This window comes from Trichechus manatus, unplaced genomic scaffold, assembly GCF_000243295.1.
Source record: "Trichechus manatus latirostris isolate Lorelei unplaced genomic scaffold, TriManLat1.0 scaffold00148, whole genome shotgun sequence".
NCBI lineage: Eukaryota > Metazoa > Chordata > Mammalia > Sirenia > Trichechidae > Trichechus > Trichechus manatus.
In genome coordinates, this window is record NW_004444084.1 from 892,719 (window position 1) to 911,215 (window position 18,497).

Sequence of the window (18,497 nt, forward strand, 5' to 3'; positions counted from 1 at the left end):
GAAAGGACACAATTAAATCCATAACACTGGGCAACAATATAGTCAGCTCTGAATTTCTACAATCCCATAGAGGAGACGTTTGCCCAATCCCTAGAATATTTTCCCTTTGACTTTGGAATGCATTGTACTCTTTTTTTTCTTTTTTTCCAGCAAAATTTCCTTTCTAATTATATTTGGCTTAGATGAATACAGCAATGAATTTGTATTCCCTAAGTATACACCGGGAAACCCTGGCAGTGTAGCGGTTAAGTGCTACGCTGCTAACCAAAAGGTCGGCAGTTCGAATCCACCAGGTGCTCCAGGGAAACTCTATGGGGCAGTTCTACTCTGTCCTATATTGTCGCTATAAGTCAGAATCAACTCAACAGCAAAAGGTTTTGTGTTTTTTTTTTTAAAGTACATACTATGTGATGTGCAAAAAAGTATAGCAAGAGGCAAAGGAAAGCCAATCTAAGGTTAAAATTTTGCTTGCGTACAAGCGTTTTTGTTCACTAAAACTGCGGATGATTATTGCTTGTGTAATGACAGGCAAAAGTAAAGGATATTACTGTTAACTATGATAACCAAAAGGAAAAAAGGAATTTTAAAATCACATAAACGTGAGCTAATAGGATTCAAATTTCAGGCTGCCTTATTTAAACACCATTCATCCTACTCAGAAATGATTCTCCCGGCCAGTTAGAGAGGACATTTAGTTAGTTGTTTACTTAGGAGTGATGGTGAAATTATATGGATTGAGTCACCCATTTGTTCCCAGGGGGTCTCCTTCATTGGCATTAGTAAATTGCAGAGTTTGACCATCACATTGAGTTTTTCTCTGTGCAAAGCTTTACGAGGCCTTATCAGAATGATACCCTAGACCTTATGTTCTTGGCAGTCAGCTCCAACAAACTGAGCTAATGGCCCAGACAGCAAGCCTGCTTTTGAGATCCAAAACCTGTGAACTGCTTTAATTAGTTCCTAGTTGAGTGGGGAGGAGGAAGAGGAACTGCACGGTCAAGAATGTGCTAATCTCACCTTTTGTAGGAGTGATTTGCAGGGGTATTGAAGCCCTGGTGGTGCAGTGGTTAAGAGCTCAGGTGCTAACCAAGAGGTACGCAATTTGAATCCACCAGCTGCTCCTTGGAAACCCTATGAGGCAGTTCTACTCTGTCCTCTAGGGTAGCTATGAGTCAGAACTGACTCAGTGGCACCTAACAACAACAGTATGATATTAGCATCACTGTTAAATATTTTACATCGGTATAGCCCATAGTGTCAAATGATAATTATGAAGGGTAGCAGCTCTAACTAATGTATACTTCTGGTCAGAGTGTAAGGATAAAGATGAGTGAGTATGTAGAGAGAAAATGTGTCACAACACAAAGTCGCTTTCCGAGGCAATATTCATGTTTCTAAAGAAAAAATTAACAGCTTTTTGATTGCTTTATGACTGATTTGCCTACCCCTGGTTCTCTTACAAGATTTTTCCCCTTTACTTTAAAAGCTGAGTAATGTCTCATGGGTGCTTTCTTCCTGGTAGTATGCAAGCTGTGTTGACCATAGCTTTGTCCTTTGGATTTCAAATGGTATTTTCTCCCTGAAGTCAGATCTTAGGAGTTTTAATCAGCAATGGAATAGTTGTAGTTTATAAAGGTAATGGTTTTCGTTAAAGGATTTTGGTGACATGGCCTTAGTCTTCATACAGTTTGTACTTCCCATTTTCTCTAATATTTGTTTTAATAATATAACTAGCTTTTGGCTGTGATGAGGATAATCCATTTATATAATGCCATTCAAATACAGAGAAATTTAGCGCTTCTGTTGAGTGTGACTTTCAGCTCAGGGTCATCCAGTCAAAGTAAAATGGTTTGTAGGATTTTGAGTATGAAACAGTATTTCCTCCCTCAACAACCACAACGAAAAACAAAACGAACAAAAAGAATGCTCAGTATGGATGTGGTATTGTGTTAAGTGTAAGGAAATAAAAATATGAATAATTCAGGTCAATATTTCTCCTTTTTGTTTCAAAGTTGTAATTTTCCTAAGCTGGCAGAATAATGTCCCAGCCATGCATTTTAGTTTGGTAGTGTTAATAGTCTTTAATATCAGCAATATCAAAAGTACAATCTTAAATAATTTTCAGGCTACTGGTGAAACTGAACCAAATGTTCTTTTTGAAATGCACTTAAGGAATTTATGAAAACCTGTACTTAGCACAAAGAAAGATGTTTGTTTCTCCTATGAAAGGATTCTTTACTTTGTAAATGAAAAGAGAAACAGCTCAGCAGAGAAGAAAGTGCACAGAAAGTCGGGCTCAGATTCAGATATATCTGCAGAGGTCCTTAATAACTGGACTTGCTTCCTTGAGAACAAGTTTCTTAAGCACAGTATCTCTCTGCTTCATCTCTTAAAGCTGTAAAAATGATGAACGAGATAATGTTTGAAAAGGGTTTCATATAGTGCTGGCACATAATCCATGCTCCCTAAATAGCAGCTGTTATTATAAAAGAGTTTTCTTAATACTAAACCACGTGAGTCTGTTTACAAGAGCTATTCACAAAATTTAAACCTGCACCTAGTTTTTTTTTTTATTTTTTTGCACCTAGTTTTTCAGCAACACGTTGTGGAGGAACCTCTGGTAGTATTTTTCTAGATGTAAATTAAACAGCCATTGGTTTCTATCATACACGATGAAAACTCTCAAAGTTGTATTGTGCAATTTACAATTTTCTATGCAGCCTCTTGCTAAGACTTCCCTGTTTGGCAAACATAGGTTTTAATCAACCCTGTTGGCCACCTGTCTCTTCTCGCCAGATCATTTTGTTCTCCTCAAATCGTGGTGCATAAGCAATAAGTACAGGTTGTTTGTCCTTTTATATTTTGAATAGACCCCTCTCTCTATCTGCCAACACGTGTTGATCCTTCTCTAGCTCTTGACTATGGCTTTCGTGACCATTTCTGAGATGATGAGAGTCTGTCTTCCTCGTTTCTCTTTCTTTACCCATTGGACTGGTGTTTGCTCTGATCTTTGCTTACCGTACCAGGAACAACTTCTCAGATTAAGTTTGGTCTGAAGAAATCAGAAGCTAACAAGGATAAGATGTTTCTTGTCTTATAACATAAGGAGAAAAGTGAACTTTTTTTTTTTTTTACTATCTAGACATTAGTATCAAGATTACACGTAGGGTTAATGGGCCCTAAAAAAGTAAAAAGAAAACAGTTAGTGTTGAGCCTATTCCAACTCATGGCAACCCCATGTGCTGCAGAGTAGAACTGCACTCTAGACGGTTTTGAGCGGTTGTGATCTTTTGGAAGCAGATCACCAGGACTTTCTTCCGAGGTGTCTCTGAGTGGGTTTGAACCGCCAACATTTTGACTAGTAGTTGAGCGCTTAATCATTTGTGCCAGGGACTCCTAATGCATCCTAGAAACTTTAAATTAAACATTACACTTTACTGTATATAACGATAAAGTTGTAAAATGAGCTTTTAAATCAATATAAACCCATAAGTATGTCTTACCTATGAGGAATATTTGTTATTAAAGATAATACTTATTTTATTAAAGATATATTTCTAATAACAGAAGACTCATGTCCAGGGCTTCTTATGGCTCTAAGAATCATGCATTATTAAATTCTGCAGGCAAATCCTATAACTTTAAAAGATGCTCTTTGATTCTTGTTAATTATTGATTCTTGCACTCTTGATATTATTGCATTAAATATTCTTGCCAACACCAGCTGGCCTCCTGCCAAGGCCTTTCCCATATTGTTTGTAGAAGAGAGAGTTTGATGATGAGCATGCAAAGTATACTTGTAAAGATTTGTCTGGATCACGGAGTTTGACTGACCCGGCAGGTTTTCAATTTTTGCTTTATTCTGTTCATATAGATATTAGGATGCTGGTATATCATCGTTTGGTGTATATTGTTTGGACTGCATGCCAATAATTTACGCACTGAAGTATCAAAACCCTTTGTTCTAAAAGATCTCCCTAAAGAGGGATTCCAGGGCCCAGAGCTCCAAGTAAGCTTTATTTGAATTTCACTCAGTGTGTTATGAACAGAGCAGAGCGTCATGAACAAATGAAGAATTCACTGAAGGAGTAAATGTTGACCGTGTTTTTGTTTGTTATTGTTTTATGAATCCCAACAAATCCCTTGGTGTATCTTTCACATTTCAAAAGAAATACCTTCAAGAATTAGCTCAATAGAGAAGTGCAGATACAATTAGGAGAGAGATCTTTAGTTTGTGCCTCTGAGGAATGAATGTAAAACAGCTAACAGAAAAAAAAAAAATCAAAATTAGGAGAAATGCTAGAAAAAAAAAGTCTTTTAGAACTTTCCCAAAGTAACTCGTTCTTGGTAAGTTAAAGATTGTTTTTGGTTGAAAGCTTTTAAAAAACTTCAAGTAATTGCATATGTTTTGTCTTAAGTGATGATGGAATACATCCCTCTAGCAATGAACAGTTTATAGCTCATCTACTCACACGCAGCATAATCACCGAGGATAAAAATGAACAAGCCATCCTCTGCGAGATCCAGGAACAGGTGGTACAACTAATCATCCCAACTTTTTGGAAGACTGGCCTGGCAACAGCTGTCTCCAAAGACTCAAAGACAAGCTTTCCCAGCTCTACCATTGTCTTAGTTATCTAGTGCTGCCATAACAGAAATACCACAAGTGGGTGGCTTTAACAAACAGAAATTTGTTTTCTCACAGTTTAGGAGGCTGACAGTCTGAATTCAGGGCAGTGGCTCTAGAGGAATGCTTTCTCTCTCTGTTGGCTCTGGAGGAATGTCCTTGTCTCTTCTGAGCTTCTATTCCTGGGTATCTTCATGTGGCTTGGCATCTCTCTTCCCCCATCTCTGCTCTGCTCCCCTGTTTAATCTCTTTTATACCTCAAAAGAGGTTGACTCAAGATACACCCTACAGTAATTCTTCCTCATTAAAATAATAAAGACAACCCGTTCCCAAATGGATTATAACCACAGGCATAGAGGTTAGGATTTACAACACATATTTTGGGGGGACATAATTCAATCCATAACAACCATCAAGGGATGGGAGAGGCAATCGTTTTGACATCTGTTGTAGTCAGTCAATGATTTACTGAGTGCAGGTTTGCCCTAGTGAAGGAATGAGTGGATTATTCATTTGTTTACTTGTAATATACCACCAGCCCTCTCTGGGGTGGGCTCAGTGACTGATGACAAGGAAGGGTTATCTGCAGATATACTTTTAAAAAATGGAAATTCCCATTCAGATCGTAGTCTTTTATAAGGACATTATCATTGAGAACATTCATTACCTGTAGTGTTATTTTATCCCCAGCTATATTTGCTTGCAGTCTGTGTGTAAACTGTCCTCTAACACAGCCAGACAAATGTCTGTCTAACCCTGAGCTGATGGCTGACTGCATATTCTCATGGCTCTTTTTAAAAACATCAAAAGCTTGTGCAGCATCAGCCATATTGTTTTTTCTTTTCTTTTTTTAATTGTTGTAATTAAATGAAGTTTACATTTCACGTTAGTCTCCCATACAAAATTTTTATACATACGTTGTTATGAGACCCTAATTGCTCACCCTGTTCTGCGACAGCACACTCCGCCTGTCCGTCCCTGATTCCCCATGACCATTCAACCAGCTCCTAACCCTCTCTGCTTTCCCATCTCCCTCTGGACAGAAGCTTCCCCTTTGGTCTCTTGTATCTACTTGAGTAAGAGGCCCACTCTTCACGAGTATCACTTTATGTCCCACAGTCCAGTCCAATCCCTGTCTGAAGAGTTGGCCTTGGAAATTGTTTTAGTTCTGGGCTGATAGAGAGTCCAGGGGCCATGCTTTCCGGGGCACCTCTGGTCTCAGTCAGACCATTAAGTCTGGTCTTCTTACTAGAATTTGAGTTCTGCACCCCATCCTTCTATTGCTCCATCAGGGACTCTCTGTCGTGTTCCCTGTCAGGACGTTCATTGGTGGTAGCCAGGCACCATCTAGTTCTTCTGGTCTCAGGCTGATGAAGTCTCTGGTTTATGTGGCTCATTCTGTCTCTTGGGCTAATACTTTCCTTGTGTCTTTGGTGGTCTTCATTCTCCTTTACTCCAAGTGGTTGGGACCAACTTATGTACTTAGATGGCTGCTCGCAAGCTTTTAAGACCCCAGCTGCCACTCGCCAAAGTAGGATGCAGAACATTTTCTTAATAAGCTTCGTTATGGCATTGGCTGTATTTTAAGTGAAGCTGAATGTGATCATTCTAGAACCCTTTATGTTCCCTCCTTTGACAATTCTCTATTTAATAGTTAGTCAGAAGCATTTCTACAAGAAGTCTTTTATTTTCCACCAAGGAATTCATAGGTGACAGCTGTCAATATAATAATGTAACATGTAAGACTTTAGGTCTAAATAATCATATGCATTCTCAATCCATTTTTTCTTCTCCATTGTTGTTTTAGAAACTTACCATTTTCTCATTAAAACTAGATGTTTATTATGAAAGCTTTAGAACATACAAATAATTAAAACGAGAAAAATAAAAATCATCCATCCAGATATAACCAATATCAATATTTTTGTGAATATATTTTCAGTCATGCTTCTATCAGATATCTGTACATTTTTCTAGCAAAATTGTATGACACAGAATATACTCTTTTGTAGCCTTTTGATTTTCAAGAGTTCTTATGTTTTAAGGATGTCAACTGTTTATCTGTTACATCTTTTACAAAGTATGTTTACTAGCTTATCATTATCATTTCAATTTTGGTTTGGGCATTTTTTTAAGCTTCTACAGTGTTTTATGTATGTGAGGTATATTAATTTTTTATGTTTTCTGACTTCAGCATTAATGCATAGAAATATCATGTCCACACTATGATTATATAAACATTTTTTGAACTTCATAGTCTTTTTTATTATTTTTTTCTACATCCCTCCCATCTTTTCAGTCCATAATACTTACAGGCAAACCAAGCTATGTATATTAATCTATTTAAAAAGTGAAAATCTGAGAATCATATCTATGTTTCCAAAACTACTCCAAATAAGAAAATTCAGAGAATAAGGGATTGAGTTTCATTTTAGAATGCCAAGTGATGAGTTTCACTGCCAAAATATACTTGTAAACTATTTTAATGTGGGAGCATAAGCTGAGAATAAGTGCTTAGTTTTAACTGATATAAATTAATTCTTATTAGATTAAGGTCTTACAAATAAAGATGCCTATAATCGCAGAATGATTTATTATATGACTCTTTGGGTAGGTTAGAAAGAGCATGTGATTAGCAAATGCACAATAACTTACTGACTTCTAGTCCTAACTACAGTAATAATTAGTTTGAAGATGCTGGACAATTCATTTGGCTCTTGAGTTTCAGTTTGCTCTCTCTCAAAGGAGGGCGTTGGATCCCTACATGACCTCAGTAAGGTGCACACAGCACAAAAGTGCTAAGATTCCCCATGTGGACTAGATAATAAGGTGACCAAAATACCAGCTCCTTTATTTTAGGATGAAACATACTGCCGTTCAGGAGCGGGAGGTAAGGAAATCAAGGGCTGAATTTATACCAGCTTCTTGGAGCTAGCAAGTAGTTATCTCTCCCTGGAAAAATAGGATGTGGCTTTTACAGCACTTATATGAGTTTGCTATAACAGAGAACTGGAAATGTGTTCTTTGTAAGCTAGGCTGTTTTGATACATTTTAGATAGCTATTTACTGTTTGTTATATTTTACCTTTTTATTTTATTTTATTTTTTAGCATAATGGTAAGGGCACTGCTCTCCTAAGAGTACCTAATAAAAAGGAGTTTGTCTTCCATTATTCTGGAGCTTGAAAAAGCGTGTGGCCTATCCAGGATAGCAGTAACAAACAGTATGACATAGGTACTGACCAATCAGAATGGACTCTGGCTACAAATTACTGCTTTACCTCTACAGGTATATAGGAGCCCTGGTAGTGCAGTGGTTAAGTACTTGCCTGCTAACCAAAAGATTGAGTGGTTCAAACCCACTAGCCGCTCTGTGGGAGAAAGATGTGGCAGTCCGATTCTGCAAAATCTACAGCCTTAGAAATCCTATAGGGCAGTTCTACTCTGTCCTATAAGGTTGCTATGAGTTGGAATTGAATTGATGGTAATGTTTTCTTTCTTTCTTTCTTTTTGTACATAGCAGCTGAATATCACCCCTGAGTGTACACTGGAATGTTTACCAAAAACTCTGCTAGGCCCTTGGAACAGAGTGGAGAACAAAACAAAGTCCCTGCCATTCTGGAGCACATGTTCTAGTGGGAGAGAGAATTAATCAACAAGAAAACAGACAAAATGATTTCAGATAGCCATACATGCCTTAAAGAAAATCGAGCAAGTTAAGTGGACGGAGTGACCAAGGATGGGGGTATTTTAAAATGAGTGCTCAAGAAAATTTCTTTAAAGTTTTGATCTTTGAGCAGACACTTAGCTGATGAGAAGCCAGTCATTGGAACATTTGGGGGCAGTACATCCCAGGCCAAGGGAACAACAACAGATTCAGACTTAAGGGAAGTAGAAGCTTGGAGTGTTATCTGAAGGACTGTAGGAAGGCCAGTGTAGCAGGAGTGGATTAAGTAGGAAGTGTAGGACATCAACTCAGAGAGGCACACCAGAAGATGAGGTCATAGAGGCAAGCAGTGATCAGATTTTATAGGGTCAGATCCTAAATGCAGTGGAAAACTATTGGAGAGTTTTAAGCATAGGACAGAAACGATTAGATTTAAAGTTAAAAATCATTCTGGCTACCACATGGATTTTAGGGCAAAAGCGGGAGCATGGATAAAGTTTACAGATTACTGGGAGACTTGCTGGTATCTTGGATTGGGGAGATTATAGTGGAAGACATGTGAAATGATCATATTCAAGATATATTTAGAAGACAAGATCTCTGTGTGCCTCCTTGTGTCGGGATTCTCCTCCGAGGGCTAAAACTTGGACAGTTCTGTGTTTTATTGTTAGAAAAGACATTGTTCACTTTTATAAAGTCATTTTAAATACATCATTTATAAGCAATGACAAATTTTTAAGGTAAGATAAAAGAAGATTGGTTTCTTTTATATGTCTAATATTTATGACACTAAGACAAATTTATATTTCACCTATGATTTAATAAAATTATCATTTCTTTGTATTAAAGTTCCTAACTGTAGCCCAGATAATACAGAAGCTAAAAGTTCTTTGTGTAGCATATGTCTAGGTTGATGCACTTGAAAGGCCCTTTATACCTAAAAATGCTTAGCAAAATATATTTACTGTGTGTCTCTGCAAGAAAATGAAACAAAATAAATTCACATAATTTGTAAAAGATAGCAAATCCAAATGACTAAGAACACTTCTAAGGATGCCCCTACCAAGATCTCACTTTATATCATCTCTGTTTTCTTTTACCTCCCCTTTTGGACATTGTTCCATCTTTCTCCAGGCACACAATTACCCAAGCCAACTTTAATGATGTGAAAGACTATCAAACAGTTTGTACTTAGGAATGGGCTCTGATGGCCCTAGCTTCGCCAGTAGATAGCTACATGACATAGAGTGCACCATTTAATCTCTCTGAGAATTGGTTTTCTTATCTTTAAAATAAAAGGCCTGGGCTAAATCCTAAAATCCTTTCCAGATTTAAAGATTATCCCTCCTTTGAATTTCACACTTGGTCAGCATAACCCATCATTTACTTTAATTGCCATTTTTGTGCTTATGATTCCCACATCTGTATCTCAAGTTCAACTGTCTCTTGTGAGGTCCATTCCCTGAGAGCGAATTACCTCCTGAACATTTGTACTGAATATTGCATAGGCTCCTCAGATGCGGGGTGTCCAAAATGACTCACTAACTTTCCCCAGGAACTTGCTCCTTTCTTTGTATACTTTCTTTGTGTTGCATGTCCCTTTCCCTTTGACTGAATCTTCTACTCCACCTTTTTTTTGCCAGTAACCATCTACTTATCTTTCTAGACTCAGCTCCAGAATCACCTCCTTACATGACTTTTTTCCTGGCCCACTTCTCAGTGTAGAATTGTCTAATTCCTTTCATGCTATCCTGATTAGACTGGTATCAGTGAATGGGTGATTAACAGATATTGAATGAAGGAGTGAAAATGAACATTCTGTGATCTGAGGATTGCTAATGTCGTGATCCCACTTGGCATAAGTCCTCCTACCAATAATCTCTCCAAGACATGGAGAAGCCATTGATTCTCTTGCTTCTTATTCAGTCTCACCTGGTCACCAACTTATAAGACTCATATAAATCCCTATCTCCATTTGTTAGTACACATCCTTCTGCCATGGGAATTCTTGTCGTTTTCACATATATCGTGTCTCGCAGACTGCAGTGACCACATTTCTTATCCTTCCCAGAGGTGGAGGGTACAACAATGATGTCTAGTCAGTTTTTAGTAATAATGTTCATTCCTTGAGCCCCACATTTGACTTAGTTCTCCCTTTCCTTTTATTTTAGCAAACAACCGAAGCTTTCTTCAGCATAGAAATTTATATATAAACTAATTTCATCATGAGCAATTAACAAATGCACTTCCAGCTCCTCAAAATGTTAATGAAATTTGGAACTGATGCTTAGCTCTCTTTCAGTAAATATACTTGGGTAAATAAGCTGTCAGACTTGCGTGGCTAAATTTTTCTCAGCATCATCCCAAAATACCTCCTACTCCTTGACCAGGCTGGGAAAAATTCACCAAGGTGATTTATTTTAGCAGGGTCAAGAAACCATCTTTGTTATGTGTTATGGGTTGAATTGTATTCCCTCCAAAATGTGTGTCACCATGGGTAAGCTGTGACTCCCAGTACTGTGTGGTTGTCCTCCATTTCGTGGTCTGATGTAATTAGCTATGTGTTGTAAATTCTAACCTCTGTGGTATTAATGGGAGCCCTTGTGGCACAGTGGTTAAGAGCTTGGCTGTGAACCAAAAGGTCAGCAGTTCAAATCCACCAGCCACTCTTTCGAAACCCTATGGGGCAGTTCTACTCTACCCTATAGGGTGGCTATGAATCGATCAGAACTCGCTCAATGGCAATAGTCTTTTTTTTTTTTATAATGATGTTAATGAGGCAGGATTAGAGGCAGTTATATTAATGAGGCAGGACACAATCTATGGGATTAGGTTGTATCTTAAGTCAGTCTCTTTTGAGATATAAAAGAGAGAAGAAGGACCTCATGCCACCAAGAAAGAAGCTTCAGGAGCGGTGCGTGTCCTTTGGACCTGGAATCCCTGTGCTAAAAAGCTCCTAGACCAGGGGAAGATTGATGACAAAGACCTTCCCCCAGAGCTGACAGAGAGAGAAAGCCTTCCCCTGGAGCTGGCACTCTGAATTCAGAAGTCTAGCCTCCTAGACTGTGAGAGAACACATTTCTGTTTGTTAAAGCCATCCACTTGTGGTATTTCTGTTATAGCAGCACTAGATAACATGTAAAAATGGTAGAATCAGATTTCCTTCCCAGTAGGTTTTTTAAACTTACTGATGCTAGAGTAATTAACATGGACAACACATATAAATTGGAGAGAAATTTGTCCTTTAAAAGAAGTTTCTCTCCCTGAGATCCGTTGCTGTCACAAATCCTTTATGGCTTCTCTCAGATAACATTCTCAAGTCTGTCCCTTACCTTCTTTCCTTCAGTGAGTAGTACTTTGACATTCCCGCAGTCATTCTCCTCACCTTGCCGTTCTTCCTGACGTTTCTTACTAGAGTCAGTAACAGACTTTTGTCAGTTAATTTATTATTGAAAAGATCACTAGGATGTGGACTAGCTCAGCAGGCAGGATTGGGCATGATGCAGAACCTGGTTCAAACCAAATGAACATCAATAATGATAGAATTACTATTACTCTTTTTAAAGCACTTATTAAGTGCCAGTTACAAATACATAAATAATTCTCATTTGCTCTTCAAAAGAACCCGGTAATTTAAGCATTCCATACCAACCTCTACAGATGAAGAAGTGAAGGCTTGGGCAGGTTAAGTAGATTCCCTGAAGTCACCCAGCCAGTAGGAGGCTGAGTTAAAATTTGAACTTCTATTTGCCCGTTTTCCATTCTGCCAGTGCTTCCAGGCAATGTGGCTGTCTGTGTCTTGAATTGTAAGGGTTCTTGAGGAGAGGTGCATGAGTGAAACGGTGATCTTTTCACTAGGAAGGTAGCCCCTGTTCCTGTTGTCCCTTAGTAGGAAGAAGATTCAGATGGTTGAAACGTTGAAACCCTGCGTTGAACTCAGTGAGGTTTGACTGACTCGCATGGATGTTTCTTTGCCTTCTAGGAAGATTTCCAACCGGCCGCAGCCTCAGAGACTAACTGGGAGTCAGTCACAAGCTCCATCTCAGTAAGTAATTTATTACTCTGTTACCTGTGGGGGAAAAAACATGATGGAATAGATAAAGTTAACCCTAGTATTACTTCAGCTGCATTAAGGACCTATGGCTTGGCCAAAAGCCAGATTTCAAACAAGATGTTTTCATCCATTTCATTCAGGTTACAGTGGTTATGTCAGAATGCCCTTTTTTCCTCTTTCAGAATGGTTTCCAGGAAATGCCAGTAGTCACTGTAAGAACACAGGGATAGCCACTGCCTTAAGTAATTGTTCATTTCAAAGCACAACCTTCCAACTAAAGGACTGTCCAGACGTATCAGACATGTCCAACTGGTCCATGGCCCAGACTCAAGTGGAAAATTTTGAAATAATTTTTGAATATGCCAGAGGAAGCTGTTAACTTTTGCATTTTCAAGGATCTTTTCAGGCTTGAAAAATCCCAGTGTTTATAGTAAAATAAATTAAGTACGTATCAAGCATGTATTCTATTTGACTTGGAAATAAAACATAACACCCTGAAGCTGTAAAATGGTTCATGCCCCATTTTTCTTTCAAAATGTAACCATTTCTCAGTATTCTGTCTCCTTATCTACTGTGCACGAAAGACAGACCTTGTTTTCCCCAACTCTACGTGTAGCACTTGTGTAGCAATAAAATGGAAAATAATAAGGGCATTTGTTCATAAAAAGGTCAAGAGCATGGAGAAAGGCTGTCCATGGTTCTAAAGTGTGTCTGGATGGCTGAGTCACAGTTGACCTTTTTTCCCCCTAAAGTTATGTGCTATATTTGACTCGTTAGGGGGATTTAAAAAAAAATCCCTTCCCATGGCAGGATTTCCTCCGCGATAGAATCTGTGATTATATTTAATTTGTTTGCTCTGGCTGCTAGAATAAAAGGGCATCATCTAAACAATTGGTCAATGAGAGCTCTTCCGGTGATATTGAGAGTGTTTTATTTGTTTACTTTTTGACAGTCTGGAATGCATGCTGTGAACCTAGCTAAGTATATTGTTAGCTGATGTCGAGTCCGCCCCTGACTCATGGTGACCCCATGCACAACAGAATAAAACACTGCTCAGTCTTGCACCATTCCAATGATGGGATATGGATCAGACCATTGTGATCCATAGGGTTTTCAATGGCTGATTTTCAGAAATAGATCACCAGGCCTTTCTTCCTAATCCATCTTCATCTAGAAACTCTGCTGAAACCTGTTCAGCATCATAGCAACACACAGGCGTCCACTGACAGACAGGTGTTGGCTGCGTATGAGATGATTGGCTGGGAATCAAACCCGAGTCTCCCATATGGGAGGTGAGAATCTGTCTTAGTTATCTAGTACTGCTATAACAGAAATACCACAAGTGGATGGCTTTAACAAACAGACATTTAGAAACCAGAAGTTCGAATTCTGGGTGCCAGCTCCAGGGGAAGTCTTTCTCTCTCTGTCGGCTCTGGGGGAAGGTCCTTGTCATCAATTTTCCCCTGGTCTAGGAGCTTTTCAGCACAGGGACCCCGGGTCTAAAGGGCATACTTTGCAACTAGCTCTTCTTTCTTGGTGGCATGAGGTCCCTCTGCTCTCTGCTTGCTTCTCTCTTTTCTATCTCAAAAGCAATTGACTCAGAAAACAACCTAATCTTGTAGATTGAGTACTGCCTCATTAACATAACTGCTTGTAATCCTGCCTCACTAACATCATGGAAGTGGGATTTACAACATACAGGAAAATCACATCAGATGACAAAATGGTGGACAATCACACAATACTGGGAATCATGGCCTAGTCAAGTTGACACACATTTTTGGGGGACACAATTCAGTCCATAACAGAATTCTACCACTGAATCACCACTGCCCCCATTATCAGGCTGGTGAAAATTAACATAAAGGAGGTAATATTTCAGAGCTGTGTAGACTAGGCAGTAGGCTTGGGAAGTTGGGCAGCCCTGGAAAAGTAGACTCCAGCCACAGCTTTTGCAACCAGGACCTAGTGTGCTATTCTGTCAAGGAGTCCTCCACTTCTCAAGCATCTTGTACATAATAGCTCAGGATAGTCTAATCATTCCTGCCCTAAGAGTAGAAATTACTAGCCTTAAAGGACCCTTAGACAATTAAGGCTAATCTGGTTCCTGTAAAAGAGATGGATTGTCCCACTTTGAGTATCTGAGAAGCTGAGCCCTGGGGTCCATATCTACTGGAAACTCTTCTGGGTTGAGTTCCAAGTCAAGGCAGTGCTTAATCCTCTGAAAAGACCAGGGAGATCCCACTTATTTCCTCAAATTCTGTTTTTCCAGAACCTTGTGGGATGGGAGCAAGGGTCCTTGGGCCTACTATTAACTTCTGTAAAAATCATACATTTTGTTTTTGCTGAAAGCAGTTTACAGTTTTCAAAGTACCTTTTACACATGGTTATTATTTTAAAGAAATTCCATTAACTTTAAAATTTATTTTTGCAAATGTATAACAAAAACTGAATGAGGTCAAATTTATGGGGTAGTTGAAAGAGGCGTGCCCAATTAGTTCTTTCTCCCAAAAACAACTTGAAAATATTTATCTCAGAAACAAAAATGTTCTTGGGGGTTTATTAGGTCACCTAATCCCTCATAAATATTTTCTCAACTGTCACTGTTGTTTCTGTCAACCACCTGAGTCCAAACTTGAAGTATCAGTAAAGCTCATATATAAGGACAGTTTTACATTTTATCTATGGTTTGGATTTTCCTTTCAGCCTGTTAAATCATATTTTTCCCTCCTCTCAGGGAGTGAGGGCCCCTCTACCGCATTTTCTTGAGGATAGATCTGGGCACATGCTACCATCTAGGCACTTTTAGGAGCAACCCCCTAAAAAAAGCTCCTTGCAACCGCTTTCCACAGAACACCTGCAAAAAGCTGCTGCTTGTGTGGGACCGGCTTGACTGATGTCTCGCTTTTATTTAAAACAAACAAACAGGGAAACATTTTAATTTCAAAGCTTTTATATGCTGCTATGCGCTTAACTTTTTTTGGATGTGAGACCCGGGCTACTGTGATACAAAGCTAATTGTAAACCATCTGGTGAATAGGAGCCAGGTAGACTGACTGTAGATTTGGCACAGTCTCGTTCTGTTAGACATAAGGTCCCCATGAGGTGGAGCCGACTCAATGGCAACTAACTACAACAAGGACTTGAGATTATCTGGACAACACAAGTTGAATTTGGAATGTTTGGACTTAATTACAGGTATTGTTCACCTCTAGCATGTGATGCTAAGAGAGATCTGAAAGAAAGAAATGAGGGACTTCAGTTACCACCACCCACCACAACACACACAGGACATAGATTAAAGAGCTGGCCTGAGGCATTCACCAGTCTATCCCACGCCTCCTCCTACCCTTTTCTTGCCCCTACTCCCTATTCCCTACAGAGCATTTTTGAAGGTGCTCCCAAGTTATATCACTGCACCCATGGTAAAAGCCAGTTGCTGTTGAGTCGATTCTGACTCACGGCAACCCCATGTGTGTCAGAGTAGAACTTGTGTTTCATAGGGTTTTCAGTGGCTGATTTTTTGGAAGTAGATGTCCAGGCCTTTCTTCTGAGGTACCCCTGGGTGGACTCAAACCTCCAACCTTTTGCATCGCAGCCAAGCCCATTAACTGCACCACCTAGGGACTCCACCCCAATGGTAGGTTAATACTTTTGTACTCCTTAAAAAAAACCAAATCAAGCCCATTGCCATGGAGTCGATTCCAATTCATAGTGACCCTATAGGACAGAGTAGAACTGCCCCATGTGGTTTCCAAGGAGCTTCTAGTAGATTCAAACTGCCTCAACTTTTGCTAAAAAGGGTCTTTCTACTGAGAGCAGTGGTCATTGAATTGCTTACCTACCTTTAGACCTTGACTGGTTAAAGAGAGAAAACATTGACTGTGAGTGACACTGTCCGTAAGTGTGATCTTTGCTGTCTGCAACTCTTTAGCACATATTATTTCTCAATAGGATACTGCAGTTAAGTTTCAGGGAAGCAAGTTTTCATTAATTTTCATTTTCCCTTAGTGATAGGAGATATTTGCCCCTGGGGGATCTTATTTGTTTGGCAATTTCTTTAAAGACATTTAGAAATCATTTGAGGCTGTGTGTTCTCTATTTCCTTGTTAATGGTTCATGAATTTTTACAGAGATGTTTGAATCATGGCTCATTTACCTCTAGATTGTACAAGGGTTAGTGAAGTAAGTGCTTAGAAACCTATGTGGGTGTGTACCACAGCTAAATACACAATCTCTTGCAGGCTTTCCATGATGTTTTGTTTCTCATTTAAAGAGTATTCTTTAAAATGTTTTAATGGCAGCTGGGAATCACTAGCAAGCTACAACACCTTTTTTTTTTTTTTTGGTCATGTTTCCCATGTGAATCTTTCATTCTTAAGAGAGCCAGTTTCATGGCTAATTATCATTGTTGACAGTAAATAAGCTGGTTAGAGTGCCAAATTTTATCAAGATGTCCCCAGAGTAGATTCCAGCACTGCTTACACCACACCTGCCATGCTAGGTGACCTGTAAGGGGCGGGGGTGACAGGGAGTGGAGACCAAATGCAGCAGAATGGGAGGAATTATGCAAAACTTGCATGGAAGGACTTCAGAATTTAGATTACCATTATATAGATATGGATGACTCAGGACTTTGGACCAAGAAATTGGATGACTTAATGTTGCTATTTTCACTAGCCTGTATCTTTTTTAGTGATTACAATTCAGATAAACTGGAAGACTTATGATCTGCTTAGATTTGATTTACAAAAGAGTGATTAGTATCTTTTAACGATTAATTGCTTTTACTAAGGAATATGGCGAGCCTATGGCAGAGTACTTTTGTGCAGTCTTTAGAAAAGTGATGTCTTATAATTAGCAGTCTGTGTATGTTCCTTCCATATACTTGTCTGACTGTTGTCTTTAATAGCAATGGACTTATTCTGAGTACACTGAGCTGTATGTCACTCTTAGGGGGTATCCTATCACTCTCAATCAGTAACGGATCCCACTCTCACTGCGGATGCTCTGGACAAAACAGTTGCAGAATTTGATACTGTGGAGGATCTCCTCAAGCACTTCAATCCAGAATCATGGCAAGAAGATCTTGAGAATCTGTATTTGGACACCCCTCATTATCGAGGCAGGTCCTACCATGACAGAAAGTCAAAAGGTAAGAAACAGGGGCTTGAGGGTCCTTTGTAAGTAATTGCTGTATTAGGTGTCGTCAAGTCAATTCCGACTCATAGCAACCCCATGTGACGAGAAGAACTGCCCCATAGGGTTTTCTAGGCTGTAATCTTTATGGGAAGAGTTTGCCAGGTCTTTCTCCCATAGAGCCACTGGGTGGGTTCAAACCACCAGTCTTTCACTTAGCAGCTGAAACCATTACAAACTAGGAGTGTTAATAGTGATAATAAGTAAGGACTAACAACACAATATATTTAATTCACATAAATCAGATGATTACTGCCAGTCCATTATCATGTATAGTTTTCACGGCACCTCAGATGAAGTTCTGGGTTTTACCCAAATCATGTTGTTTGTATAAAACTAAGAAAGGTTTGTTTCAGTCGAAGATGTGTCATATTTTGGAGCTAGAAGCTTCGTGCTTCCAGGAAAATAAAGCATTGCTAGCCCCAGTTTCACTGTGGAGACAACCGGAGTCACGGGAGGTAAAGGATTTGCCAAAGACTTCCTGGCTCGTTAGCAGTGGAGAGGAAATGAAAAGTGGTCTCTTGCCTCCAGTGGCAGCACTTATGCAACAAAAAAACAAAAAACTACTGTGCCTCCCTGATAGATAAGAAGGTTGATTTAGCCCATGACTTAGTCAGTGTTGGCAGGAGAGAGTCATGTTGAAGCAATGATCAAAATCCTGTTCACAGATTTCAGCTCCACCCATTCAGTGTCCATTCTACAAATCCTTTATAAAGACTTATTATGTGCTTGGTGGAGTCCCTGGGTGGTGCAAATGGTTAATGTGCTTAGCTGCTAACTGAAAGGTTGGCGATTCAAATGTACCCAGAGGTGCCTCGGAAGAAAGGCCTGGCGATCTACTTCCAAAAAATAAAGCCTTTGGAAATCCTATAGAGCACAGTTCTACTCTGACACATATGGGGTTGCCACGAGTCAGAATTGACTCTATGGCAACTAATTTTATGTGCTAGAT

General features: G+C 39.2%; 1 protein-coding gene across 1 annotated transcript in view; it reads left to right on the top strand.

Moving 5' to 3' along the window:
• Nucleotides 1-18,497, top strand: part of PDGFD (platelet derived growth factor D) — a 279,880-nt gene that overhangs the window by 229,539 nt on the left and 31,844 nt on the right. The window contains exons 4-5 of the mRNA XM_004385849.2: nucleotides 12,275-12,337; nucleotides 17,303-17,501. Coding sequence (XP_004385906.1) covers nucleotides 12,275-12,337; nucleotides 17,303-17,501 — 262 coding nt within the window. The remainder of the gene's footprint in view (nucleotides 1-12,274; nucleotides 12,338-17,302; nucleotides 17,502-18,497) is intronic.